The sequence below is a fragment of the Fusarium venenatum genome (genome assembly GCF_020744135.1).
Source record: "Fusarium venenatum strain MPI-CAGE-CH-0201 chromosome Unknown EDB82scaffold_1, whole genome shotgun sequence".
Lineage (NCBI taxonomy): Eukaryota > Fungi > Ascomycota > Sordariomycetes > Hypocreales > Nectriaceae > Fusarium > Fusarium venenatum.
The window spans coordinates 2430019-2456276 of NW_027072129.1; the positions used below are offsets into that span (position 1 = coordinate 2430019).

Consider the following 26258-nt stretch of genomic DNA (forward strand, 5'->3'; position numbering starts at 1 on the left):
TTACGGGAATGCAGTGTACATGAATGTAACAAGATCCATCCAAAAGGGCTTCGAGGGTTAATGTTAGGGTAAATTAGTAGTATCAACCAGACGCGTCAGACATGTTGGGTTACTTACTCCGATATCACATCCAACAAGCAATAACACGTGTACTCATTTGAACGATATGAATTTGTCGTCTCGACGTTACGTCCGATTAAAGTTCTGTTGCTGCCGATATGACAGGGAGAGAACCCAGCCCGCCGCGTCGCTTACGAGCTTGCGCTTCTTGTGTCAGAGCCAAAGCCAAGTGTCATTTCCGACAAGACAACCAGAGAAGGCACATTTGCGATAGGTATTACAGCACCAAAATCAAGGGTTGTTTCCTGTACTGGATATGAGAGTAACTTGGTCAAGGTGCGAGGCTTTGAAGAGAGAGTGTCTACCACAGACAACGAATAATCTGAGAAAATCACGAAGGATCCATCAGAGTAGAGAGTAAGACCGTGGTTACTTCACGCGCCATATACCTGGTTGACACTGAGACTATAGATTTATTGCGAAACAACCAGGCGTGGCGACAACTTCAGATGGTGCAGCATCTGTATCGAGAATATGAACTTTTACTGATCCTAAGTAGATCCGAATGAGAACCAACAAACGCTAGAACCTAGGCGAATCGCTGAATACGCTCAAAACTCAACCCTAAAAACTCCAGATACTCCTCGGCCTCCATTTGGGCTCTCGTGGTTACAAGCAACCCAGATTCTAAATCTCTTCCATCAAGAATACATTTCTCAATTTCCCTTTGTGCTAATCCGTAGCGATGACACAGCGGAGCGTCTTTATAAAGGAAACCCATTCCTATTCCGAGCCATCATGTTAGTTGCAGCGCCACTATCCGAATCTAAAATCATTAAGATGAAGCGCAATGTGCTTGCCTACTTGGGCTATAGAACACTTGTCGAAGAAGACAAGACTCTAGATATACTTCAAGGTATACTAGTGATTGTTGCTTGGTGATCTTTTACGTCCATCGCTACTAAACCAATACTAAAATAGTGTATAGGGCACATAAATGCCATATTGATAACAGTCAAGCCGTCAACTTGGCGTACCTTGGGTTAGGATATGCGCATAATCTAGGAATCACACAAGATGCTTCGCCGTCTTCTGGTTCTCACGACAACACCCACGATTCAAGTACAGCAGCAATGGATCCAAAACAAGATGCACATCCAATGGTGACGAAACGCGCTCTTCTTGGAATCTACTGTGTGTTATCAACGTAAGTATTTGACTCGATCACTACTGGGTGGGTAACTAATACAGTACAGTCTCTCAATGAGACAATCATGCAAAAATCCCCTACAGACACCTTATATAAACAGCTGCCTCAAAACATTCACCGAGACCCAAGACTCGCCATCTGATTCTATAGCAGAGCACATGGTCCGTCTAATCCAAATGAGCGAGAGACTTTCAGAAGGGTTTGGTGAGCCGTATGAACGTACGCTCTCCAGACCATTCGCTTTCCTTCTCGAAGGGACTGGAAGACGCTTCCACTCTGATCTAAGTCGCTTGTCAGAATCAGTCGCATATCCCAATCTCGCAAGCCATAGCCAGATATTTGAGCTACATCGCTTATATCTCCTTGTGCGGCTATATGAGCCTGCAATTATAGTGGCATGTCATCCAGACGAGGGTGTAGCTCAGTTTTATTACCTTTTGATATGTCTGCGTAATTGCCTTGAGGCTATGCAGTCCTTTTTCGAACTTTTCCTGGGATTGCCTGTCGAAATGGTCCTGCGCTGTTCAATACTTACCGTCGACCAAGCTCTCTATGTCATACTGCAAGCATCACGACTGCTTCTCATTGAAACTCCTGAGTGGGATGTCGAGTTCGCTCGACAGACACTGGGCTTCAGTGCTGTACTGGATCGAATGATTGCACGTTTTGAAGAAGCTGAAGAACTACGTAAGAGGGACATAAGGAATTTTGTTAACAATGTACTCGAAGACGGGAGTGAAGAGAATGTTAGCAGTATCACGAGGACCGCGAAAGAGGTGCAGTGGTTGAAATACTGGTTCGAGGCCAAGACTCAAGGGCGTCAAATGGAGGATGTATCATCAGATGAGCAAGGTAGAGATATATCCGAACACGAAATGAAACCGAGATGGCTTGTAGGTCTCTTAGAGGAGATGCCATGGAATCTTACGTCTTGAAGGTTCCATGTCAAGTATATAGAGAATCAACAGAAAGAAGCAATTCGATTCAATCAAATGCAATTGTAGGGTGTCATGTAATCTCGAGAACAAATGAAGAAATATGTCAAAAACGACCCATGAAAACGCCAAACATCGTCGCGCCCATCATCAAGAAATCATCTCTCCCCCACCATCTTATTATCACAGTGACTCTTTGCGGCTATATCCATCATCAGTGAGAGAAATTTCAGGTATGTCGTCGTCTAAATCTTCAAGGCTGTCATCTTCAGAAAACTCGGACTGGTCATCATTCGACCAGGCGAAGCTATCGCCTTCTTCAGAAAACTCTGGCTCATCTTCATCTTCATCAAATACTCCCTCAGTAAGCAACTCCCAGCAACTTGGGTCGGTCATATCAAGGCCCTCAATCCTCTTACGCCACTTCTCTTGAAGGGTTCCGTCGTCGTTATATGGCTTTTGCCTCATCCAGCTTGTCCACATCATAATATTCTTGGATGCAGTTGGAGATCTGATTTTGAACCACTCTTGATGCGAAACATGGCAAGTTGGGCACCCTTTCTCCCGCTTTCGCTGATTTCGTAGCTGGTGGTGTACGAGCTTCTCGACTTTGACGTAGTGCTCAGCGGTGAACTGGCAAATAACTTTGGAGCCGTATCCGCATTGGGTTTTCCAATCCTTCATACGCTTTTCAACATTTTGTGCATATCCAATCTTTATAAAGGGATTGACATCGCGGTATGTCTCGGGGAGAATGTAAGCATAGATGAACCCGTCTGACTTTTTCTCGGTATCTAACAAGGAGCGTAGAAGGAGTCTCCTTATGCGTTTGTTTATCTCGATGACTGTCCAAGCATCTCCAAAGTCTTCAAACTCATGTTTAAGGGTGGTGACCTTGGGAGATGGTTGCTTGGAGGTGGTGGACGCGGAACTGATTGAAGTTTTGGTTGGTGTAGATGGGATCGGTTGAGATGTGTGGTCATTTGTGATTTTCGACATCGGTTTCTTGCTCTGGGAAAGAACTTGATGCTTGACTGCCACTATATCTGTATCTAGAGACTCTGAGCCATCCTCTTTACAAGTCATAGGGGGGTCATTTTCGTCTTCCTTCTTGAACGCCACTATTTTAAGCGGCTTCAAGATTGTCACCCATAATGATATCCGTTGAGATGCTTGGTTTTGGTGGTTTCTCTGGCACATGATCAATGGGGCCATTTCCATAAGTAAAGACTCGGAAGCGCAGAAGCTACCATGATCAACGATCTGATCTAGTAAACGGGCAATCTTCTTGGAGTTGGGTTGGCTAATGGGGCTTCTGCATCGCTCGCCAGTCTTTGTAGACTGGCCATGGCATTTTAATTTGTCGCCATCGTCAATATTGAGCAACTCCCGGAGAGCAGATGCAGTGGTTGGCCAAACTATCTTGGAGGTGGTAGTGACAGCGGTAGGAATCATCCTGACAGCCAAGATATCGATATATCGTAGATAGAAGAGATAATGAATGGTTTCTATGCCAACCTGATACTAGAGACGTAGTTCAGGACGATATATAGCCAGATGAACGTATTGTTAAGCGCCAGGAGAGGCAGTGTTGTCTTGGAAGGCCTCCTACATGTCCGTCTTGAGGCTATGGTCATGAACCGGGTCGTAGGACTTCAGCTGGGTGGAGTCTGTACAGGAAGAGATGGTATGATGTGTTATTTACAGAGACGATAAAATGGCCCAACATGGGAATATATAGGTATACCCCTCCGTCTCTGATAGTCTGATGAATCCATGCTGAATGCCTTCCTTTCAGCTACCTTATGTTCCTAAATATGATCCTGATGCAGACATGACAGGAGCATTTGCGATTCCCTATCCTGTCCACCTATTCAGAGATCAATAGCCAATTGAGATTGAGTCAGGACTCGTCTGGACATGGGACTTTGGACTTCTGTTAGTGTGGCATCCCAAGATGTGTTGGTACACCCTGGTCTCGAAACCTCTGCGCCCCTCTTGGCCGCATCATTTGAGTCATGAGAGACCTCAAAGCGCTTCTCATATTCAGTCTTGAGTTAGCCTCGAAGATTTATCTACTATCGTTGGCAGATTCACTTACGTAGTCTTCAGCAGGTTCGCTAGAGGTGTCACATCATCACAGCCGTGTTCGCGGGCCGCCGCGAGCAGTGGACGGATATTTACCTACGCTTTGATGGTCTCGCCTTTTCTGAGATATTTAGCAGGGCTCTTTTAATTTCCCTTGAATATGTAATTTAAAACGTTTATGTTTTTTATTCTTGGATATGGTAGAGGTTCATTATTTTAGTGTCAACAGCCATAGATGACTTATCCAGGCTATGAGGGAAGACGAGCCAATGAAGCAGGACAAGGCAGCTGATCAACTGTCCTCGGTTGAACAACAAGCCGACTGACGGAATCCATAGAGTTCAATTGGCGTGTTTCACTAGCTACATAAGTATCAATCAACTCGTTACTTTCATCACATCTAAACACAGGCTGTTCACTATCATTTGTGTGCTGCCGTAATCGCCTCATCATCATGTCCTCAGCTGAAAGTCAAACTGCTGCTGCTCAGCGCATGTACACTGAGCGTGCCCATAACTATGAAGATTCATGGCATCCTGACTATAGCAGACGCTTCATGGAACTTGTTCCCATTCGTCAAGGCGATCTTGTTCTCGATCTTGCCTGCGGAACTGGTCTAGAGGCTATCATTGCAGCGGATCGAGTTGGTGATGATGGAATTGTCGTCGGCGTCGACATCACTGATGCAATGCTTGCTATGGCACGCAATAAACTGAACCACGATGGGCGTTTGGCTCGCCGTGTCAAGCTAGTTCAGTACAATGTCACCGATCTGACTGGCTGTCCGCATGTGACTGAGGGCAGCTTCGACCTTGTTATCTGCTCAAGTGCGTTTGTTCTCTTTGACGAGCCCGAAAAGGTTATTGGGCATTGGCATAAATACCTCAAACCTGGTGGGAGGGTCGCCATCGACATTACCCATGAGTATAATCTCCGCGCAGGCCTTCTGCTGGAGACAGTAGCTCAACGTTTGGGCATGTCGTTCCCCGCAAACCGAAGCTGGATCAAGTCAAAAGACTCATTCAGCGATATACTCAAGAACCGGGGTTTCATAATTGAGAAAGCCCAAGAATTGGAGAAGATTGTGGGCCTCGGCTCGACGTACATCAGCGTGGATCAAGCTGATGAGCAGTTTGACTTTGTCGTCAACGGGCCTCTTACTGCCTCCATTGTCACGGACGAATTAAGATTCAAGGGCAGAGAGTATTTTAAAGAAGAATGGAACAACGCTGCTGTAGATGGCAAGGTTGAGGTTTCTGATACTGTCTACGTTTATATTGCCAGAAAGGCTTGATAGTATTGCAATCCAATATCAACATACTTGATTCTGCCATGTCGTTCACATCTTGGCCTTAACTTTCCTAATTTTGGCCTCGACAGGTATCCTTGGGTGATTACCAGCAAGCTTCAGTCCAGTAACGCGCTCAAGCTCATCAACGGCCTCGAACGCCCTCCCAAGATTCACCTTGATCGTTCTTAGTCCTTGTTTGCGAGCTTCTTTCAGGTTCTCTCCAATATCATCAAGAAATGCAACTTCATCTGGCTTAACACCAGTGTTCCAGTTTCGATCCTTGCCACGAAGTGACTGTGCATTGGCCTTTGCGAACTCGTCTACTCTAGCAAGGGCAAGCTGATACATGGCCGGATCAGGTTTGCGGATTCCCACATGGGCGGATGAAACGAAAACATCAAATGTTTGTCGTACAGGTTCGTCGAAGAAATGATCGAAATGGAGCTTGTGGCCAGGTGGGAATATAACAGTGTTGCTTAAAGCTGCTAGGATGAACTGACCGTTCTCCTTGAGCTTCTTCAGTGCCGGGTACATCCAGGGATCAGGGCTGTTGGATACAGTCATCATCTCATTGAATAGCCATTCTGCATCGATAGTGGGGACTGGTGGTGTTTCCTTTGGAAGACTGGGGTCCTTGTTTTGCTCTCTTTTGTAGAAGGCTTCCCATCTAGTTGGGTCATGAAGGTCTTGACTGAACCCCTTGAAGAAAGGTTCGTTCATGGGTATTTCACCCTTCTCCAATCGGTGCCAGAAACCGTTGGGGGCTGTTCGGGATATCGAGTAGTTGACCCATCCTGGAGGGATACCCAGACTCAACTCATAATCTAGGATGGCTTGGAAAGGCGACACGACCTAGGGATGTTAGCGATATCAATACGGTATTTTTCTATCGATTTTCAACATCAACGAGTAACAAAAGCTAATATTGAATGGCACGAGTTGAAGTCGTCGCGAGTCTCTTGAATCACTTACACAAACACCACCAATATCAAACAAAAGAACCTTTGGCTTGCTCTCAGACATTATGGTCTTATACGGGTTTAAAGTGAGAAGAAATCAAACAAGTAAGTAATCAGATTACAGGATTGAGACTGAATATTGTATAAACTAAACCATTCAACAACTCCCAAAATGTCCTCGAAATATACATCCAAGATGACTCCACCGAGGCCTGGGGCATCAGATGAGCCTCGGTAGATCCCCATTTGACTTGACTCTGGGGTGATAAGATAAACAGTGACCACGTGATTCGATTGTCCCTCGTCCCCAACCCAGGTGCAGATACTCGAAAGGCGAAAACACATGCTAAACCCTTTTGGGCGATTAGGGCTATATGAATCCCCCACCAAAGCCAGACTTTTACGGATTATTCCTCTCGCATCAACTCGTAAACTTCAACACCCAAGTCGTCGTTGAGCCAATACCGTCAAGATGGTAAGTTGAGGCCTATCGAAGGGGGGTTTCCTTGCAAAGGAGCTTCCTTGATGTTTTCCATTCTACGGCAGAAATGCCAATTGCTCTTGGAAGAGTCAACGCAAGATGCTTCGGAAGAAGAGCAAATCTGAAGCGCAAATTGCTGACTCGGGGATTTTGACAGCCTTTCCACAAGTTGGTCAAGAACAGCGCGTACTACAGGTGAGGTTTTACTGTTTTCCTGCTTTGGTTATCTTGAGAAGGAATGCTAACAATTTTTCAGTCGCTACCAGACTAAGTACAAGCGCCGCCAGCAGGGCAAGACCGATTACTACGCCCGAAAGCGCCTTATCACCCAGGCCAAGAACAAGTACAACGCCCCCAAGTACCGCCTGGTCGTCCGCTTCACCAACAAGGACATCATCTGCCAGATCGTCACCTCTGAGATCACTGGCGACAAGGTCTTCGTCTCTGCCTACGCTCACGAGCTCAAGGCTTACGGTATCGAGCACGGTCTCACCAACTGGGCCGCTGCTTACGCTACCGGTCTCCTCGTCGCCCGCCGTGCCCTCAAGAAGCTCGGCCTCGATGAGGACTTTGCTGGTGTTGAGGAGGCTGATGGTGAGTACAAGCTCACTGAGGCCGCCGAGACCGACGATGGTGAGCGCCGCCCCTTCAAGGTCTTCCTTGATGTCGGTCTGAAGCGAACCTCCACCGGTGCCCGTGTCTTCGGTGCCATGAAGGGTGCCTCTGACGGTGGTATCCTCGTCCCCCACTCCGAGAAGCGTTTCCCTGGCTACGATATGGAGACCAAGGAGCTCGACGCCGACACCCTCCGAAACTACATCTTCGGTGGCCACGTCGCTGAGTACATGGAGACCCTCGCCGATGACGATGAGGAGCGTTTCCGCAGTCAGTTCCAGAAGTATGTCGACGACGACGTTGAGGCTGAGGGTCTTGAGGACCTTTACACCGAGGCCCATGCCGCCATCCGTGAGGACCCTTACAAGAAGGCCGAGAGCGACGCTCCCAAGAAGACCAAGGAGGAGTGGAAGGAGATCTCCAAGAAGTACAGGAGCAAGAAGCTCACCAAGGAGGAGAAGGAGAAGCGTGTCCAGGAGCGCATCCAGGAGATCATGCAGCAGGATTAAAAAGTTGCTTTATCTCATTGGGTCACGGGCATTTGAGGATTGTTAACCTTTGCATTGGGTTTGGAGTTCCGAGGAAAGGCAAGGTCTATGAAAAGGACCATATGAATGAATTAACAAAAAGATACCTTCCAGCCAAATTCCATAGTTCTGGTGAAACGGGCATCTCATTACTCCAATGTTTCTTGCCATTTGTGCGTGTGTACGTGAAAACAAAAAATAGCTCTGTGTGGTCGCATCGAGCGTGAAGGGCATCACGTGCGATGTCACGTGATCTCGTACATCTTCCCCTTTTACCTAGCGATCAGTATAGGGTAGGTTCACTAGAACTAAACTCTTACGTCAAATGTCATGGTCTGGACAAGCAATACAATACTACAATACTGTGAATTTCCCTGAATTGTTGACAGGTACTGAGACTTTGTTACCAATAACAATAGCAAGTTATGTAAAGAATGAACCAAGAACGTACCTTGTAATCGTGGAAACGGTTGAAACCCGATTTCTGAGGCTTCTGTGGCGGCAAACCTACACACAATGGTGCATTAGGTTTGTTCCGGATTGCCCATCAATCTACCAATGTACAGGGCATATCAGCTAATGCATCTAGTGTTGGAGGAACTCGATCGCGGGAACCGTTTTAACTGTTCACCATGATCGGACTTGAAAATCCGGTAGCCCGGATATCAGACATTCCTTTCTTCGGAAAATGGTGAACTGTGCATATGGTATAATGGAGTAAGTAGGACCCTGAGTCTGACAAGAGTCAAGATGGAAAGAAAAAAACAACAACAGCGGGCTAATGGGTATTTCGAGAAAACCCATAACTAGTCGATTCCGCGGAACCTAGAATTTTAGTAGTGTTCGGTCACCTCGCCTCACCGGACAATGTGTTGAGCCCGCGGCCGAGGACCCAGTCAGTTATTATGATGCGGCTGGTGATGATTTCGGACAAAATCAGGTGGCGCGTGCCAAAAGAGAAAGGGGACCCGACGTAACGTTATTGAACCGTCCAGCTAGCTGTCTCTCCGAGTCGGATGGACCCGGTGGGTATTTTGAGCGAGAGCGAATGATGCAATCGAGTAAAATGAAGATCGGATACATCCTACGAAATGGACCCTGCTTTGGAGACTTGATGAACCGAAGAAAAAAAGACCCACGTTTGTTAACAATAAATAATAAGGGTTCTTATTGTATGTCTCGGCGCAGACCAGGGGTTAATCTCGGCATCGATGGATACTCTGTTGTGCTTGTGCTGCCCCCTAAAAAATTGTTGTGCGATGACATCGTCTGCCAAGAATTATATCAATCAGGGCCCTCTTTTATTAGATTTACAGTGATTGACTTTGGTAGTTTTAGACTTCTTTCTCGAGAACAAAGCGCATCATTTTACAGTCGAGTAACGTACCTGTTAGTTTATAAGAGTGCTGTGACGTAACGTCGTTTGTTTGTGCTTTGCTCATCATGGACTGAGCCGAGGGGATTTGCATCATCGGAGGTTGCACCGACTATTGTTGATCTCTAGTTTGTGCGATGCATATTAAACCTGATCACTGCTGATACTGTACATGCATCAATTTCTAGAGTAAAGAGAATAGGGGAAACTTTCCATGAACTGGGTTCATTCATTCATTCATTCTCGCTTGCGCATATTTGCGTATTCTGTTTTAACACAATGTCCTATCCCGTCTCTGCACTGACGTTCATTTTGATGGCTCAACTTCCGTGCCCGGGTTCCAGGGCGGGCGGGCCCCGATAAAACCGGGGGTGCTCGACAAGCTCCAGTCGGTTCGGTACATGGTCAAGTACAGGTACATGATGCATGGGACATATCCGACCGGCTACGCGACGGGCGGCTGTTTCTTCCCCTCAGATCTCAAAAGCCTCTTTTATCCGTTTGGTAGGTACTACAGACATATACAATCTCGTCTCGTCTCGTTATTGCATCACGAATTAGACCCGAGATTCGCCTCGAGAAACGAAGTACTGCTTGCACTATATAATTGTATGCATGTGTAACAACCAAGATCTTTGTCGGACCCTGAATTCGACACTGACTTTATTTGTCAGGGCTGTCATTGATTAGCAGGCATGGAAGGTTTGGCTTTTTTAGTTCTTGGTCAGCAGCATAGTACAGTAATTACTTATTACTTGCCTTCCAGTTGGTCGGTCACTCCCGCCTCCTAATCAATCACATTTGCACCAAATAGTTGAAATCCTTAACGCCCTCCTATAGGACTTCTGTATCATGATGTGGTCGACTGTGCCTTTACTCGACCGCTTGTGACAAACCTCTACCCCGCTATTGGATATTGCAGTAAATATGTCATGATTGCCCCCATCCACTAACTAAGTGATCCATCCTCCCAATTCCACATCTTTACTGTACCTCGTCCTCTTTCATCTCCCATCGTCATTGTTCCATACAAGGCCGAGACCGCTCGCGCATAGTCCAGATCAAGCCCACTCCAAGTACCTGTACTTTGAAATCCGTTCTCGGTATTGCGCATATTTGACTACCAGGTACCTTAGCCTTGTCTAGCTCTCTATCTTATTGTCGACTATACCTCATCCAGCCCACCAAGCTCGTCTCCAGGATTCGCTAGCCATCCACATCCCAACACCACCTCACTAATCATTATCTTTCTGGCTGTTTCTCTCCTCTTTCTTTACTCACTTCCTCCTTCTCCTCTGACCGACTACAACACTGTTTAATCTGTATACAATAATATTATCGTTTTCAACATTATATCGCTCGAGTCTCTATCTGCCGTCGCGGCTCCCCGCCCAGTATGGAGCAGGTTCATGGCGTTGATGTCAGCTGGATGACCCATGGTGCTTCCAAAGGTATGTTCCCTAATCGCCACTCGTGCTCAATCGCTTCACCATGAGATGCACACCGCGTCCATTGTTTTGATGCGGTAGACCAAGATCCAGAACTAATACAGCATACAGATAAAATAACTAGAAATTCGCCTCCGACCAAAACTCCCTCAGCAGCTCTTCCACGACAGATCCCAGGCGCAAACTCGAGACCGAAGCCACCGGCTTCAGATAATGCTTCCGTAGACTCAAACACCTCACACAACGGCCAGGCCACGACGACAAACGGTTCAAACGGTTCTACCGCCCCTAAACGGGTATCGCGCTCGAATTCTATAGACAAACAAACTCTTCCTGGCACTTCACCTCACCGTCGCAATTCATGGTTCTCCAATATATCAGCCAAATTCTCTTCCTCCGGCACACCGCCAGCCGCCGGTCCTCCTTCACCAGCTCCCATACCAGAATCATCACCAGCGCCATCGCAAGATCCCCTCCCACCAAAACTGACACATACGAAAAATGCCGTTCTACCGCATGCCGCGAAGCCAGAGGGTGATGGCCCTTATATACCTGCCCCACCCAAGAGTGGCCAACCCGGCTTCTTGGGCATGTTCCGCCGGCTCTCGTCTTCCAACGGTGGTGCACTTACGCAAAGCGGAAAGCTCGGCCATGGTCTTGTCGACAGGGTGGTTTTGAATGTTGATCAGAATCGTGAAAGATGTCCTATACAAGAGCTCTCTTGTGCAAAATTAAGAAGAGTTGCGTTCTGTGTAGATGTTGAGATTGCGCCACAACCCAGATACGCCGAAGGCGACTTGCAATTGCCCAAAACGACTGATAAGACGCAGAAAAAGAAGTTGGCCGAGAAGGGCGAGGGCGAGGCGCTCAAGAACCCAAAGGCTGTTGAAGAACAGAAAGAAACCAACGGAGAAGTAAAGAAGACAGGCGAGACGCTACCTCAGGAACCCCAAATGGAAGGGACCGAGGCTCCTCAGCAGACTGAAGACACGACAAACGGCAACGCGACTCCCCTCCCAGAGAAAAAGGAAGAGAATACTAAGAAAAAAGATAAAAAGAAGAAGAGCGAGGAAGAACGAAAGGCCAGAAAGGAGAAGAAACGAAAACTTGCAGAAGCAAACGGATCTATCCCTATGGAAATTCATTACGACAGTAGCGATGATTCTGACACGGCGGGATCGCCCCCCAATACCACCAAGGCTCCTAATGCTACTCAGACTGCTAAGACTCAGACAGCACCTACAACAAACCCTGTCAGAGTATACCGCAGATGTTGTCAGCTGCGCGAAACGCCGATTCTTAAGAAGATCACCGAGCAACTCACTGATACAAACAACTATACAGCCTCGACTGGCACAGTTAACAAGCTTGATCTCACTGATTACTGGCTGCAACTGCCTGATCTAGTCACATTGGGCGACTATCTGGCAATTGTTCCTGTCAGGGAGGTACTGCTAGAAAACAGTGGCTTGGGCGATGAGGGTTTGCGAGTTATTCTGGCCGGTCTCCTCGCGGCCAGGCGACCTGCCCTAAGACGACGGAAACACAAGCATGACGAAGAAGAAGAAGAGCAAGGAGGAGTGGTGGAGCGTCTAGTTTTGAAAAACAACAAGATTGGCCCCGATGGATGGAAGTATCTTTCGCTTTTCATCTATTTGTGCCGGTCACTCAAATTTCTTGACCTCTCCCAAATCCAGTTCCCGCGTCAGCCCCAAACTCCACCGAATGGATCGCCCAACAGCGGAGTGCAAGTACCCCGAAGTATATCGAACATCTTTTCTAAGGCTTTGGGCGAGCGTCTTGGAGGATCAACACTCGAGTTGATTAACCTTGGCCAAGCAGGCTTGACAATGGAGCAACTCGGTTCGGTTGTCGATGGTCTAATACAATGCGGTGTAAAACGACTTGGCTTGTCACACAACGAAATAGATGCAGATGGTATGAAACACGTCGTCAGGTTTCTCAGCGAGGGCCATTGCGAGGGTCTAGACTTGGGTGGCAATGACCTCAGTCAACATACTGAAGCTCTGGCCACAGCAATCGAAAACGACACAACTTTGTGGGGTCTGGGTATGGCTGGCTGCAACTTGACACCTTCGGCGCTTTGCAAGATCTTACCTGTGATGGTCAAGCTACCTAACCTGCGGTTTTTTGACCTGTCGCAAAACCCAGCCTTATTTCAGTCAACTCCCAGTGCCGTTGGTCTGCTAAGGAGGTATGCACTCGATTTACTTGATATACTGTTGACGCATATATACTGACTACACCCAGATATCTACCAAAAATGAAGGTCTTGAAGCGTATGCATTTGGAAGATGCTGCAATGACGCCAGAACAAGCGATTGCAATTGTGGAAGTGCTCCCCGAAGTGCAAACGCTAGCACACATCAACATCACCAACAATGCCGAGATTGTCAAGCTTGCTGATGCGAGAACGGAAGAAGCGCAGGAGGAAGCTTGCGCCCTTTACGCCTCTCTGCTTGCTGCAGCCCGAGTGTCTAAGAGTCTCATCTGTGTGGATGTCGAAGTACCCAGTGAACATTCAGGTGAGATTGTCAAGGCCATGGCCAAGCAAGTTGTTGCCTATTGCTTGCGTAACATGGAGCGACTTCCCGATGCCGACGCTGGCGCAGTCATGGCGTCGACACTTGCGGAGAACAATCTTGAGGCTGGTGATAGTAAGCTCCCACTCTATCCTGATGTCCTCGCACATCTTGTCGGACACGATGTGCTTGACCAGGACGAAAGCGACGACGACAACAGCTCGGCGCCCGATGAAGATTATGTCATTGGAGGCACCGGCGTGGTCAAGGCACTTGCTTGCTGTTTGAAGAACCGAGGCGATGAGTCAAGGAGACAGTCCGGCGAGTTCATCCGTGACATCGAGAACGGTGCAACGAGCCCAGCAGCGACACCATCAGCGAACCTGTCAACGGGAGGAAAGGCCAAGGACATGTCGAAACACTTGTTGATGGGCGCCCGCAAGATTCGATTACGCCTCCAGCCAGCACTGATCAAGGCGAGGGCCCATTCTGACGATGAGCACAACCTGCGTAGGCTGATTTTCTTGGACGACACTCTACAAGGTATCATCAAACGGTTCGAGGATGAGTATCCAGATACACGCGAGGATGTGACACCTCCGAGACGTCCACGTGCTGGGACCAAGGGCATCGAGGAACTACCTACAACCCTACCTCTGGATGATTCTGCAATGGCTCTGTCAGACAACGAAGACGAGGGCGAAATCCATGCAGGCAAGCCACTCTCAAGATCAAATTCTATGGCCAAGATTCTGGTCGAGGAAGAAGGTCGAATTCTTCGTGCTGGTCACCGGTTCCGTGCTGGTTTCTTCAAACAGGAGCAGATCGATCTGCTCAGCACGATTGACGACATTGGTTCCGATCCTATGCACGTGGGAATGCTAACCGAGATGGCCGAGGATATTGGTGGGGAGCTGTTGGAACTCGTCAAGACGAAGGGTGCTGTTAGGGCCTTCAAAGAAGACAGAGACGTTGCACTTAAGTGCATGGCCGAAAGTGACCCAGAGCATTGGGAGCGATTTGTCGATGCTCAGAACAAGTCCCGTGCCAACATTAGCATTCCACCAGCAGCAAAGCAGGGGGATGCGGCGGACGAGAGTGCAATTGCCGATTAGAGTAGTATCACCGTTGGGACGGTTGTGTAGTAGAAGCTTGTTTGGTGGTTGCATGGCAATGATTTGCTGGCCATTGAGGGCAGACATACATGTTTGAGGTGGACAGAAGGACATAACTTGCGCATGGACGCCTGCGCACTCGTTGATTCCCATTTCCTCTTTTTCTGCTTTGAGCGGGGAGTTATGAATACTACGTACAATCTCTTCCAGGAGAGAACTGGTTATATTTGTTACCAATTTTGCGTGGATGAGACGATGGGCTGGTAAACTTTTGAACAGTAGTAAGCATCTCTGACAACATGAGGACGTTGCTTTTTGGATAAGGGGGATTGGTTGATTGGGTAGCTCGATAACTGTCCAGTGAGGTTTCTTGCGAAGTGTTAATCTCGTACATCTGGACCACAAAGCTTGTTAATTTGATTGTTCATCGACATTCGAATTTCCTTTGGACCTATGTAACCTAAGGAGTGGGTAGGAAAGGTAGTACTCCGTGGGTAGTGCTAGCTGGGTATGGGTTATACGGCATTGCCGGGATGAGTACAGTACGACATAGGTGAGCATGGGGATAGGATGATGCAAGTCATTAGATGTTTCCAGAGATGTGGTCTTAGCGATTATGAGCTGAAGTTGAGATGAGATGGGATTCTGTTGTTTGTTTCTTTGTCCTTGATTAGGCCTTGAGAAAAGAAGAAAGTGAAAAAGAACAAGGTCTTCCCAGTTGGTCTATTTGGTCCAAAATCATGCTGTTTGGTTGGTCCGTGATTTGTGGCCCTTAATCTGACCTGCAACACGCGCGATCCCGTACTGATGTGACTCTGAAACACGAGCTATGCCTTATTGGGTAACATGGGAGGCTTGGCGACTTCTCTCTAAGCCTGGGTCTCGGTAAGGCAGGAAGCGGAAGCGAAGCCTCTTTCTCTATGACATGACTTCCTTCACCTTGATTAATTAATCTTTAGTCTCTGTGCACGTTTCTTTCTTTTTGGACGTTTCACAGCTAGTCTGTTGGGTCTTTTCATTCGACAGAGGAGATATGAAATCCACCTTTTATTCCCGTCTCGGACGCACCGTCTGATTTCAATGCTTCTTTTCTGGGTCGAGGAGACGGGGAAGCTGAGGCTGAAAAGGAAGGAAGGATTGAGAGTCATGGTGATGATGCGCTCTCAACTCAGGCCCAACATGTGAGCCTCGCCAGATGCGGCGCTTATTCCAGAAACTTCACCTTTCCTCACTGTTGGGTTTTTGCCTAGGACTGTCATCGTCATTGAGCTGTTTGATCTGCATCTTAATACAGGAGTTATATACCGTCCAATACGAAGATGGTTGCTGAGCTGGCAATGCGAGGACAGCAAACCACCCGAACCTGAACCCGATCGATCCTATTCTTTCCCCGAACATTTATTGATTGTACCTCTCAAGACCTTGTGCTGATCAATACTCGTGCAATTCCTCGCCTGGTCTGTGTCGAAGCGACAAAACGACCTAGAGTGTGCACGTTTAAGTGTGGATTCATGGTTGATACTCGACTCCATCTCCCACGCTCCTGATTCTATTTACGACTCTGGGCAGTCTAGCTCTAGCAAGAGCAAGGACTTTCTTCTGTAATATAAGCTGATGTCGAAACAGAAGCACGTCCCCCATCAGCGGATTTCCCGCAGCCATCCCGCCGAGTTGATTGGCCTTAGCTTGTCCGTTTAATTCATGCAAATGCTTGCAAAGCATGTACAGGGATCCCAGGGGAGACGGGAGATCCTTGCCCATGAGCCAGGATCCCTCGACATCTGGTGACGAGAATCCGGGTTGTCCTCTCTTATCTCTTTGGTCCACGACTTACTTCTCATGCTTGCATTTTCCCCCTCTTCTTCACGGTCTTTCTTTTCACCTTGTGCAGCCTGTTGACTGGCTTTGGCGATTCGCTTCTTACGCTCGTTTACGTTTAACGTTTAGTCTGTCGTTTCCTTCTCATCTTTTACTTTCTCGAGGCGAGCTGCGCTCATCACTGTAGCCATTTTCACTCTTTCTGACCATTACTCACTCAATCTTGAATGTTCTCAGTGACCAACGCATCTTATACACTTTGACCATCATTAACCAACGAGTGTTGCATTCGATCTGCCTTGATCCGCGTCCTGGATCAACTTTGCCACATTGTGTGACAGCCCTTTGAACAAATCATACATCACATTCCGTCATCTCATAAGCCATGAGTCCAATAGAAGGACCTCCATCGACTCGGTCGACTCTCCCATGGGTTTGGGCCAAACCAGGCTCGGTTATGAATTTCGAAAGGTAAACTAAGCAACGGCAGCCATGTCTATTCACGATAGTGAACTAATTCGATATAGTATTTCGGAAGAGCCTGGCTCGTCGACAAACACACGACCCCCGACTAGCCGGACTCGAGGCTTCACTTCTTCTTCAGGACGGCAAACCGTCAAATGGCCCTTTCACAGTTTCAGCAATTCCCGATCTTCCATCCCCAACTACGCTCGTCGCCCTTCCAACTCAAGATCTATTCCGCAAAGCTCAGGGTCACTTCCTCGCCGTGCTGCCGGCAGCATCAGCCGTTCTGTATCCAGCTTCCTCGGCAGCGACATTATCCCCGATTATGTGATAAACTTCATGCGGGGCGAGACACCTGAGAGTCTCGCTCAAAGGCACCGTATTCCAGACAGCCCTGAGCCGGGCCAGTTTCATCGTACCCAGCCCTCTCAGCTCGATTTCTCGCCAGACAACTCGAGACCATGTACTCCAAAGGCCGAACATGAGAAGATGCTCGTTGATGAGCGACCAGTGCGGACTAGGTCTCTTATGACAGGATGGAGAGCTGGAGTTGCTATGAACATGTTTCTAGCCTTTCTCGTTCTTGTGGCCTCTGTAACTTGCCTCGCCCTCGCCTCTGCCAAGGGACATATGGCGACCTGGGAATCGACGTTGATGCAAGGCAACTCGGCCACAGTTGAGGGTATCTCTCGTGGAATCATGGCAGGCGTCAACATTCTCGCCATTGTCCTGATTGCTGGAGCCAACTACGTAGTTCAAATTCTCAACAGCCCGACCCGCGCTGAATTGGACAACGCCCACCAGAACTTTGAGTGGCTCGACATCGGAATTCCTTCATTGCGAAACCTGTCATCCATTTCGTCGACCAGGGCTACGCTATCCGGAATCATGATGGCGTTCGCCCTTGTCTCTCAAGTAATGTAAGCAAGGAACCATATGCAGGCCAACCCGAAAATCATTGCTGACAACTTTTAGATATAATGCCATAATTATTACAACCGAACAGTCCGACAAGTCCAACTCATCACTCAATGTCAACGGGCCGCTACTTGCTGCTATCACACTCGTTAATCTTGTTCTCATCTTCACGTACGCTATCGCTATCGCTCTGGCTCTTACTCGACAATCTTTCAACCCGCTGGTCACGCTCGGCGATGCTCTTACCTCATTCCTTGCGGACCCCGACTATAGCACCCAGGATTCATGCCTCATTACCAAGGAGGAGGTCAAGAAGGGGTTATGGGGTGATCGGGAGGGCAAATACTGGTATTCCCAGTCTAGCTGCTGGTACAATATCCCTTCTCCCAGCCGATGGGCTGTTTGGATCTTGACATGGATCACGCCTGTAGGCTTGACGGCGGCTGCTCTAGCCCTCGGGGCCATGGAAGACCCAAAGAAGGCGTTTTCGACGTTTGGCAAGGCGACAGTGGTATATGAGCTACCCACAGGAATGTCGCGGCCTGGCTTAGCCATAGTTGCTGCACTGCCTCAGCTTCTTTTGGGTCTTCTTTACCTCTCAAGCAACGCGCTGCTGACATTGTTCTACCTATCTCATGAGTTCTCGCAGTTCTCATCAGACCTTTTGTCTTTCCGCGTATCTTCCGGTGAACCTCTGGGTGCACAGACAACCTCTCTATACCTTACCCTGCCTCGACCTGTATCTTGGATGCTCTTCTTCCTGATTACAGCCATGGCTTTTCTTCTAAGCCAGGGTGTCCTGCTCGTGTCTGTAGACGGTAGTGAAGGCTCGATTACAGGCATCGGGTTTAGCTCGCTGCCACTGCTCATACTCCTTGTGCTGCTTCTGGTATTGGCATCCGGAGTTGCTACCCTATCTCTCCGAAAGGTGGATCCCCGGGGTACTGTAGAGAGCGGAGCGCCGGCCGGTAACCCACTCGCCTTGGTGGGCGGAACATGTTCGGCAGTCTTGAGCGCACGATGCCATCGCGTGCCGAGAGAGAGCGGTGTTGAAACGCTCGAGGTTCGATGGGGTGTGGTGCGAGAAGGCGTGGGAATGAATGCAGGACACGCAACGTTTTCTGGACGTCCTGTGGGAGATATCATGGTCGGAAGATCTTACGCATGAGTTAATTTGATTTGGAGGTGTTGGATTATACGGTTGCTAATGTCTACATGGATGATATACCTGGCGTCTGTTTATTGGGAAAGGTTTAATGAGAAAAGTTTAGGTAGTAAAGTATTGAAATGCTTGACACTCTTTGTTACTGTAACCTTGCCTTTTTTGTGTCGGTGTGATTGATTGCAGCTTTGCCCAAGAGGCTCGTAGTCCACGCAGAGCGCCAGAATGTCCCAACAGAAATGAGAAATGTTGATAGTCAGGGATCTCGTGATATAAAATGATTAGTCCCTAGAATGGAAACGGACGATCGCCGACCTAGATAATCAAAGATGGGTCATGGGCTCATCAAGATCAACAACGAAGACGAAACGAATCATCTAGAGGTTGACTTAGAAGCGATGAGGAAAAACGGTGTACGATGGTGTCAGCAACAGACGATTCGAGCCAACCCCCCACATGCCTAATCTAGTCTTGCGAATGATGAATTATTGGTAATAGTTGACTGAAGTAGCAGATTACCAATCCTTGCTTATAACCAAGAAACATCAAGGAAGAAAGTGCTTCAGATTCATCTCAACTTTGACAAGAAACAAAAACTCTTTGTTCTCGACCTTGCTGGATCAAAGTCTAGAAGCTGGAAGAAAAAGGTTCGGTTACTAAGACAGGGATAATTTCGTAGATACAAGCCACAGCTAATTCTTCCCATGGGTTGGTCATACGATTCAGTACCACATCAGCCCAAAGGTCGGGCGTTTCTTACAATTAGGTGATTCATGATTGGTCAGGTAGCACATTTCCTTCCCATTCGGGATCTCCTGCCTGCCCTAGTTCACTTCGGTTCGGAAAAGCATTTGAGTTGGCGGGTAGTAGCGTCTGTGTCCCTCCCACGTATGTCCAGGAAAGTCCAAGTTTAGGCAGGTACCTGCGGAGCTCCCTTTTGTTGGAGAGTCCCCACAAGGGTACTTGCGGTAGAGTTAGAGCATTGCAGACAATGCAGGTTTAATCCAGGTACCAATGAATAAGAAAGCAGAAAGGACCTCCTTTCAAAGTGAACCAACCTCATTTGTACTTAAACACAAGCCCTTCTCCTTTGGCTAACCTTTCCTTCCCTTTTCTTTGTCTTCGACTTTGACTTTACACAATCCAATAAATACCATCTTATCCCCTGCATTCACCACTTGCTCACCTACAAACCACACTCACACTCACACTCAAGTCTTCGCATTCAGACTTGCAATACCGTCAAAATGACTTACACAATGACTGCCCACCTCTGCAAGCAGCTCTACGCTTCATGGCGCCAGACCCGACAGCCTTCTCCCGAACTGGCCCTCCCAAACCAGACTCCCTCATCTTTGATGCGCCCTGCCTCTCGATCTCCTTCACCTCCCGCCCAACGCTCTGAGCGACGTCCATCGAACGCTTCAGACTCGGACTGGGCCCCGAACAGACGTCACTAGACAACAAAGACTCGCGAATAATTGTTTTCTTACTCACGACTTATGAGATGAGTCGACTCATTGCATTTGGGACACGGTCACGGCATCTGGCGCATATAACTTGTTTACACCTGACGGAGTTCTCCCTTTACAACATACATTGTCTACGACTTTCTGAAAGACGCCGGCACCTACCTTCTGACGACGTTTTCCGACACCGAAATTTCTCACCCTGCAAAACCCCAACAAACAAACCACCCAAAGAATGTCCTCAGATGAGATGCAGCAAAAACAGCCCAGAAAGGGTGGGTCCCATTCGTGACCTTCCGGGACCACAAATTGTCAATCACGGCATTTCGTGCTAGAATGGTACAATGTAGTAGGCACATGTACGTAGTACTTACGTAGTACTGCACGACTTGGATCTTTGGTCAATGAAAGACGAAAGCCTTACCTGGTATGCGTTTTTGTTATTCCCTTTGGGTCTTTGGGCACCGAGGCCTCCGGCTGCAGACGGGCAAGGGCGAGGCTTTGTTCAGAAGCAAATGTTATTTTTCCTTTTATTTATCATCTTCATTGTTCAGTGGTTGAAAAACACAACCTCCTTTCTCTTACATAGATACCCGAAATGAAATCCATACTTTGAACCTCATCCTACTTTATCGAATCTACCGTGCTAAGCACCGTCAATCCCATTCTTCGACCCCTGGCAACGCATGACTCAAATTGGAAAACAGTGGCATGACCATCTGCCCACACCACATGTCCCCTGCAGTCGGGGCCCGCCGCTAGCTGCCTTACTTTGCGGGGTGTTGACATGGAGACAGCTGTGGCTGTAAATCTTTCAACGAGACCAAGGACTGGTTTGGAAGACATGAGTTCTTATTTCTCTTCTTGAGAAGGCCAGTATAGCTCAAGAGAATTTAAAGCCCCTTCGAAATTCCCATTTTGAAAACTCTTCTCAGGTCCTACTGAGTTGAAAGAAAACTCAGTCAAGCCCATGATTGACATTCTATGAGACAGCGGATTAGCGCTGTATATACATACATACACATACCACTTTGTAGAACTCACTCGAACCTAAGGACATGGCCAACAATAAAAGGCTTAATGGTTCCCCCCCCCCCCGACGCATTCAAGCTTACCCCAGACTTCAGCCCTGAGTTGCATGTCGTCAAGTAGGAAAGCAAAAATGTTACTTTTCCTCGGATCGGATCGGCTTTCCAAACTCGTATCGTACATACCATAGCCTCTTCCGAACCGAACTATCGAAACTTACACTACACCTTAGCCATGCCAGCCAGCCAACTCAACTTCCTTGCTTTGCCCAGAGTCTATTAATAGCGCTGACGTATCTCAACTCCAGCCAACTTAGTCTTAAAGTCATGGGAACCACAAGAACGGATGTTGCAACCAGTATCATGATGAATTGCTCACTACAGATTTACCAGATAAACAAAACCATTGTTATGTGTTACTGTCCAGTTACTTCCGATGTCGCTTTTTCGTTTCCGTCGATTCGTTTCTCATCAGCCCAAGTTAAAATCCTAGGTTCCTCCCAGTCTTACTCATGTTGTCTTAGTCCAATGACAGTGAATATGCTTCCCTTTGCCCTCATACAAATCCCCCCACGACCAATTCAATGGCCATGTCTACACGTCTGCGAAGGCTATTTATCCATCTTCTACATGCCCTCCGTAATGTTGAATATACTATCCGCCGTTTCCACCTCCAACGCCGTCTATGCCGCTTGCATCGCTCCCGTTTGCTGGGCCGGCATCTCTACATCGCCGACGCAGCCATAGTGTCGATGGTTGGCTTGGCCAATCGTGACGCCTGCTCTTCCTCTCCGCTGCCGTCTGGTGAATCTTGCAGCGCCACGTTGCCTTGGATACGTCGCTTGGCAGTTCTCTTCTCGGCTTCCGTGATGTTCTCTGCGTTCTTTCGCATGTCGGGAGTCCACTGTGGCTCACTAGGCGTGTGGCCAACAGACATGCCTACTCGGACCTGTTTGATGCGTTAACCACTGAGTACTTCACCTTATGCTATGTTCGTGACTTACCAGAGTTTCAAGTGCATCGTTACCATTGTCGACAAGATCATCATCAAAGACCATTCTTCCAGGCTCAAACAACAGCAAAATGGTGCTGCCGCCAAACTTGAAGTATCCAAGCTCCTCTGCACGTTGAACCCTGTCGCCCTCGTTGCGAGTGATAACAGTGCTGCCCACCATCATAGCACCCACGCAGATGACCATGACACGGCCGTGGCACTCACTGTCAATGGGCACAAGAACTCTCACGTTCTCTCCATACACATCGAGAGCTGATCGAATAGCCATAGGATTAACTGTGTAATACTCACCCTCGATCGTCTTAGGCTTGCCCATGACACCATCAACGGGGATATGGAAGCGATGGTAGTCCTGTGGAGCCAGTCGGAATATACCCAGCGCTCCACCTTCAAATCGAGATACGTCTTCGGGATAGGCGTCTCCTAGGAGTCTCTTCATGTTGAACTCACGACCCTTGACCCAAATCTTAGTAGCGATTGAGATGGAGTTAAAGACAACACTGCGGCAATCGGCTGGTGATACGATGATATGGGGATTGTGAGGTGCTGAGCAAGGACGAGCATCGGGTTTCAGAGCACGGTAGAAGAATTCATTAAAGTTGTTGAACTCTTCCAGTGGCAGCAGAACCTCTGACATATCAAGGCCATGGAAAGCAATGAACTTCTCAATCTCATCCTTGGACGCAGGGTCATCAAACTTCTTGCCCTGCTTAACGCTGAGGTTTTTAAGCAGCTTTCGAACTGGTGACCATGTTAGCGTTCGTTCCGAAGCTGCCTTTCGACGTTTAGCATTCTACACTTACTTCGCTTGTTCTCCATGTCTCGAGATTTGAGACCCTTGTAGAGAAGACGGATTCCTAATCTGACATAGACACTCATCTTTTCCTCGTTAATCTGTCCTGTGAGACGGTCTTGGACAAGGATATTGGCCGAGTTTGCACCCAGCTTGTATCCACCGTAAGAAATCTTGGTGATGACTTTGGAATACCACTTGCGCTGAGCCTGGCTGGCGGTTACGAATCCACCTACCAGGACGCTGTTGACCTGTCTCCAATCCTGGCTCGCGCAAGTCGCGATATGAGTGATGATGTCAGCATCCTTGCGCTTGTTGAGTCGTGGTTGATGGCAGATGGGGCATTCCCGGATCTCGACGACATGTTCCTCACCACGGTCATCACTGCTGTCGGATTTGTCGAGAGGATCACCCTCTTCATCTGCAGGTGTCTTCAACGTGGGGACGTTGGAGGCTGGTGTTTGGGTTCCTGACGTTGTGCTTAGGTCTAAAACGCTAGGATTCTCCGAGCCGCCATTGTTATTATTGTTGCCTGGACGAGACACATGAAGGAGGTTCTTCATGTCCGGTACAAGATGCTTCAATTTGTCTGCCGCAGTGGCTGAAGGTCGTCTCCGACCCTCCAACTGGTCTTCCAAACAAATGACAGCTTCGTCCATAGTGAGCTCCCAATTCTCCTCATTGTCAGCATCCCGATGGGGGAATCTCGAAAAGAAGGTGTCGATGGTATTCTCAGTAAGTGTGGAGCCCAAAGCCTCAAGCATTGTCGTGAGTTCAATTCTGCTGATTCGGCCGCTTTCATCGGCATCATATTGCCGAAGCATGGCCCTCCAGAATTGTTGTCGCAGAGCATCGTATGGCATGTACTTGGCGCGAAGGTACAGAATAGGGTTGTGCTTCTTCTCCCACTTTTCAAGATCCTTCAGTTTGAGGGGCACTGTGTATTCGTGAAAGTCGCCATCCCCGCTATCCTGACCGATCGAGTCCGGATCAGCGCCTGTGTTGGCAAGGGCATCTGATGGCGCCAGCATGTTAGGGTTGGGCGTGGACGTGGGCGCTGGGGCCGGAACTGCAGTTGTTGTGCTGCCACTAGATGCATGCTTGCTCAGTGGTGGGCGGATCATCTTGCTGATGCTTGAGGAAGAGTTGGAACGCGACATGGCGAGCTTCTTGAATCGTGATCGAGAAGGAAGGGCTTCAGCCTGCGCAGGCACCTTGAGATCGTATAGTCCAGTTTCAGGGTTGGCTTTGGGGGATCTCTCAAGCAATTCATGTAGGGGTAAATTGCAAGAAGCAATAAAGTCGTTTCCGGAGTACTTGTCATGGTCGATGACGGTGAAAGAGAACGAGTATTTCTGCTCATGGCTCTGAATTTGGAACAGCATCTTCTCATTAAAGACAGGGTTGAGGTTGTGACGAATGCGGCGAGTGCGATAGGTCTTCTTGCCGAGGGATGCAACAACAAATGGATCCATGTCGAAGCTTGTGCGTGTGAGATTAGATTCGGGAGGCAGGTCTGTAATCTTGACTACTTCAAGGTAGATGACGCCGACCGTGTCGAAACCGTTGCTGGCAAATGCGTAAGGATTGTTGCGCCTCCTCTTCTTTAGCCCTCGGATTCTAAGTCGGCGCTTTCGCTTGGTGGGATCTTGGTCTTGGTCGTCTCCCGATTCTGAGTCGCTCGAATCAGAATCATCCTCATCAAATTCGTCGTCACTGGGACTGTCTTGGGCATTGGCGGCGGACTGGGGAGCCGCATTGGGGCCCAGGTTAGGCGTCATTGAGGGTGTAACGTTGCGAGAACCAGCGGGAGCAGTGCCCACGAGGGCTTGAAATTTTTCAAGGATCTCCTGTTGCGTGGCCGATGGGTTTGCCGAGTCGAAGAGGGAGAACTGCAGCTGGACCTCTCCAGAGACAACACTCGTCTTTTTACCGGGACGCTTGCTCTTGAGGCGATACCAGGTCGGCTCTTGCTCCACCTTGCCGTTGTTGAATATCTCTTCGAGAGCGAGATCGAATTCGCCCATGTAGTCTTTTCCGAATCGATCCTTGTCCCAGCAAATAACACTTAGGAGAAGGTTTTGGACGGAAGTAAGAGGGATTTCTTCGGAAACGTTCCATTCTGGGTTGAGTGTTTTGGGAACATCGTTGGTTACGATTCGAGATTCGCCGGAAGAAACAATGATATACTAAGGAAGCTACTGTCAGCATTTTGTGAAGCATTTTGAAGACGACATTGAAAGAGGGGAGCTCACAGGATCGGATGTGCCGCTGCGATCTTTGGCCGCAAGGTCTTTTCCCTGGTGGAAAGTTAGTAATTATTCACGATTTGAGTTTTGTTCTGGAAGTCAGCTTTGTGTCCTGGACAATGCATGACGGCAACCTCGACTGGCAACGAAGCCAAACAAGGACCAAGATTTGGGTTGGGTTTCGCGTGTTGCGGCGGCGGCGACATGGCATAAGCACAGTTACATACTCTTATAATCCAAACTCTCAAAGCCAAACCATTTCCAGCATCCCTAGAGGGGCTCGTGCTGTCATTCTTTGATCTCATGGGGGGACTTTTGCTGCGATTTTTTTTCGTGTTTCCGTTGCTGACGGAGATTGTTGCGGAGGAGGAGGAAGAAGATCGAGAAGAGGATTTGAGTCTTGTTGGGATGATGCGCACCATGACGGCAGAAAAGGCCTTGGCTGGGCCTGCAGCGTACAGTAGTGGATGGACAGCTGGAGCTTCCCCCGTCGGGTTACAGGTAATAGATCGATCGACAGCGGGGTTACTGCGCTGGTGGCCCTGAAAGCAATCCCCGTCGGGCTTGCAGGTGAGTGGGTGTGGTGTCTCAGGCTCGGCCTCAGCTCAGGCTGATTTCCTTTCCAGGTGATGACGTTCACCAAATGCCCTGTAATCTGTTGCGTTGCAGAAGATATCGTTCCTCCAAGGCGGTA

At 48.4% G+C, this 26258-nt stretch overlaps 8 protein-coding genes across 8 annotated transcripts; 5 read left to right on the forward strand and 3 right to left on the reverse strand.

Annotated features, from left to right (window-relative positions):
- Positions 1–83: 83 nt before the first annotated feature.
- On the forward strand, positions 84–2297 carry EDB82DRAFT_21290 (uncharacterized protein). The gene is made up of 6 exons (XM_065607228.1): positions 84–334; positions 397–477; positions 532–572; positions 620–998; positions 1049–1267; positions 1317–2297. The coding sequence occupies exons 1-6, from the start codon at positions 219–221 to the stop codon at positions 2203–2205; spliced, it is 1725 nt and encodes a 574-aa protein (XP_065465391.1). The 5' UTR covers positions 84–218; the 3' UTR covers positions 2206–2297.
- A 91-nt stretch (positions 2298–2388) lies between these two features.
- On the reverse strand, positions 2389–3660 carry EDB82DRAFT_470348 (meiotically up-regulated gene 113-domain-containing protein; the record flags this gene model as incomplete). Its single annotated transcript, XM_025731624.1, has 1 exon — positions 2389–3660. One exon carries the CDS (start codon positions 3658–3660, stop codon positions 2389–2391), a length of 1272 nt encoding a protein of 423 aa, XP_025590630.1.
- A 1087-nt stretch (positions 3661–4747) lies between these two features.
- On the forward strand, positions 4748–5587 carry EDB82DRAFT_519598 (S-adenosyl-L-methionine-dependent methyltransferase; the record flags this gene model as incomplete). Its single annotated transcript, XM_025731623.1, has 1 exon — positions 4748–5587. One exon carries the CDS (start codon positions 4748–4750, stop codon positions 5585–5587), a length of 840 nt encoding a protein of 279 aa, XP_025590629.1.
- A 22-nt stretch (positions 5588–5609) lies between these two features.
- Positions 5610–6848, reverse strand: EDB82DRAFT_21313 (HAD-like domain-containing protein). The gene is made up of 2 exons (XM_025731622.2): positions 6557–6848; positions 5610–6436 (listed from the first exon to the last, which is right to left on the reverse strand). The coding sequence occupies exons 1-2, from the start codon at positions 6605–6607 to the stop codon at positions 5633–5635; spliced, it is 855 nt and encodes a 284-aa protein (XP_025590628.1). The 5' UTR covers positions 6608–6848; the 3' UTR covers positions 5610–5632.
- Position 6849: 1 nt separating this feature from the next.
- EDB82DRAFT_21294 (60S ribosomal protein L5) lies at positions 6850–8320 on the forward strand. The gene is made up of 3 exons (XM_065607229.1): positions 6850–7018; positions 7182–7219; positions 7281–8320. Exons 1-3 carry the CDS (start codon positions 7016–7018, stop codon positions 8146–8148), a joined length of 909 nt encoding a protein of 302 aa, XP_065465392.1. The 5' UTR covers positions 6850–7015; the 3' UTR covers positions 8149–8320.
- A 2617-nt stretch (positions 8321–10937) lies between these two features.
- Positions 10938–14647, forward strand: EDB82DRAFT_470352 (uncharacterized protein; the record flags this gene model as incomplete). The annotated part of the gene is made up of 3 exons (XM_025731619.1): positions 10938–10992; positions 11101–13204; positions 13261–14647. The coding sequence occupies 3 exons, from the start codon at positions 10938–10940 to the stop codon at positions 14645–14647; spliced, it is 3546 nt and encodes a 1181-aa protein (XP_025590626.1).
- A 2203-nt stretch (positions 14648–16850) lies between these two features.
- EDB82DRAFT_470353 (uncharacterized protein) lies at positions 16851–19016 on the forward strand (the record flags this gene model as incomplete). The annotated part of the gene is made up of 3 exons (XM_025731618.1): positions 16851–16936; positions 16993–17850; positions 17906–19016. 3 exons carry the CDS (start codon positions 16851–16853, stop codon positions 19014–19016), a joined length of 2055 nt encoding a protein of 684 aa, XP_025590625.1.
- A 2947-nt stretch (positions 19017–21963) lies between these two features.
- EDB82DRAFT_549980 (phosphatidylserine decarboxylase-domain-containing protein) lies at positions 21964–25986 on the reverse strand (the record flags this gene model as incomplete). Its single annotated transcript, XM_025731616.2, has 5 exons — positions 21964–22456; positions 22512–23263; positions 23326–25504; positions 25571–25615; positions 25792–25986. 5 exons carry the CDS (start codon positions 25984–25986, stop codon positions 22232–22234), a joined length of 3396 nt encoding a protein of 1131 aa, XP_025590623.1. The 3' UTR covers positions 21964–22231.
- Between the last annotated feature and the right edge of the window lie 272 nt (positions 25987–26258).

What these genes read in the sequence shown, in the direction of transcription:
- EDB82DRAFT_21290 (XM_065607228.1), top strand. Translation starts at nt 219, where the DNA reads ATGACAGGGAGAGAACCCAGCCCGCCGCGTCGCTTACGAGCTTGCGCT. An exon ending in AGGATCCATCAGAGTAGAGA is followed by an intron (nt 478 to 531) that starts GTAAGACCGTGG and finishes CTGAGACTATAG; the next exon opens with ATTTATTGCGAAACAACCAG. An exon ending in ATACTAGTGATTGTTGCTTG is followed by an intron (nt 999 to 1,048) that starts GTGATCTTTTAC and finishes AATAGTGTATAG; the next exon opens with GGCACATAAATGCCATATTG.
- EDB82DRAFT_21313 (XM_025731622.2), bottom strand. Translation starts at nt 6,607, where the DNA reads ATGTCTGAGAGCAAGCCAAAGGTTCTTTTGTTTGATATTGGTGGTGTT. An exon ending in TTGATATTGGTGGTGTTTGT is followed by an intron (nt 6,437 to 6,556) that starts GTAAGTGATTCA and finishes TAACATCCCTAG; the next exon opens with GTCGTGTCGCCTTTCCAAGC.
- EDB82DRAFT_21294 (XM_065607229.1), top strand. An exon ending in AAGAACAGCGCGTACTACAG is followed by an intron (nt 7,220 to 7,280) that starts GTGAGGTTTTAC and finishes ACAATTTTTCAG; the next exon opens with TCGCTACCAGACTAAGTACA.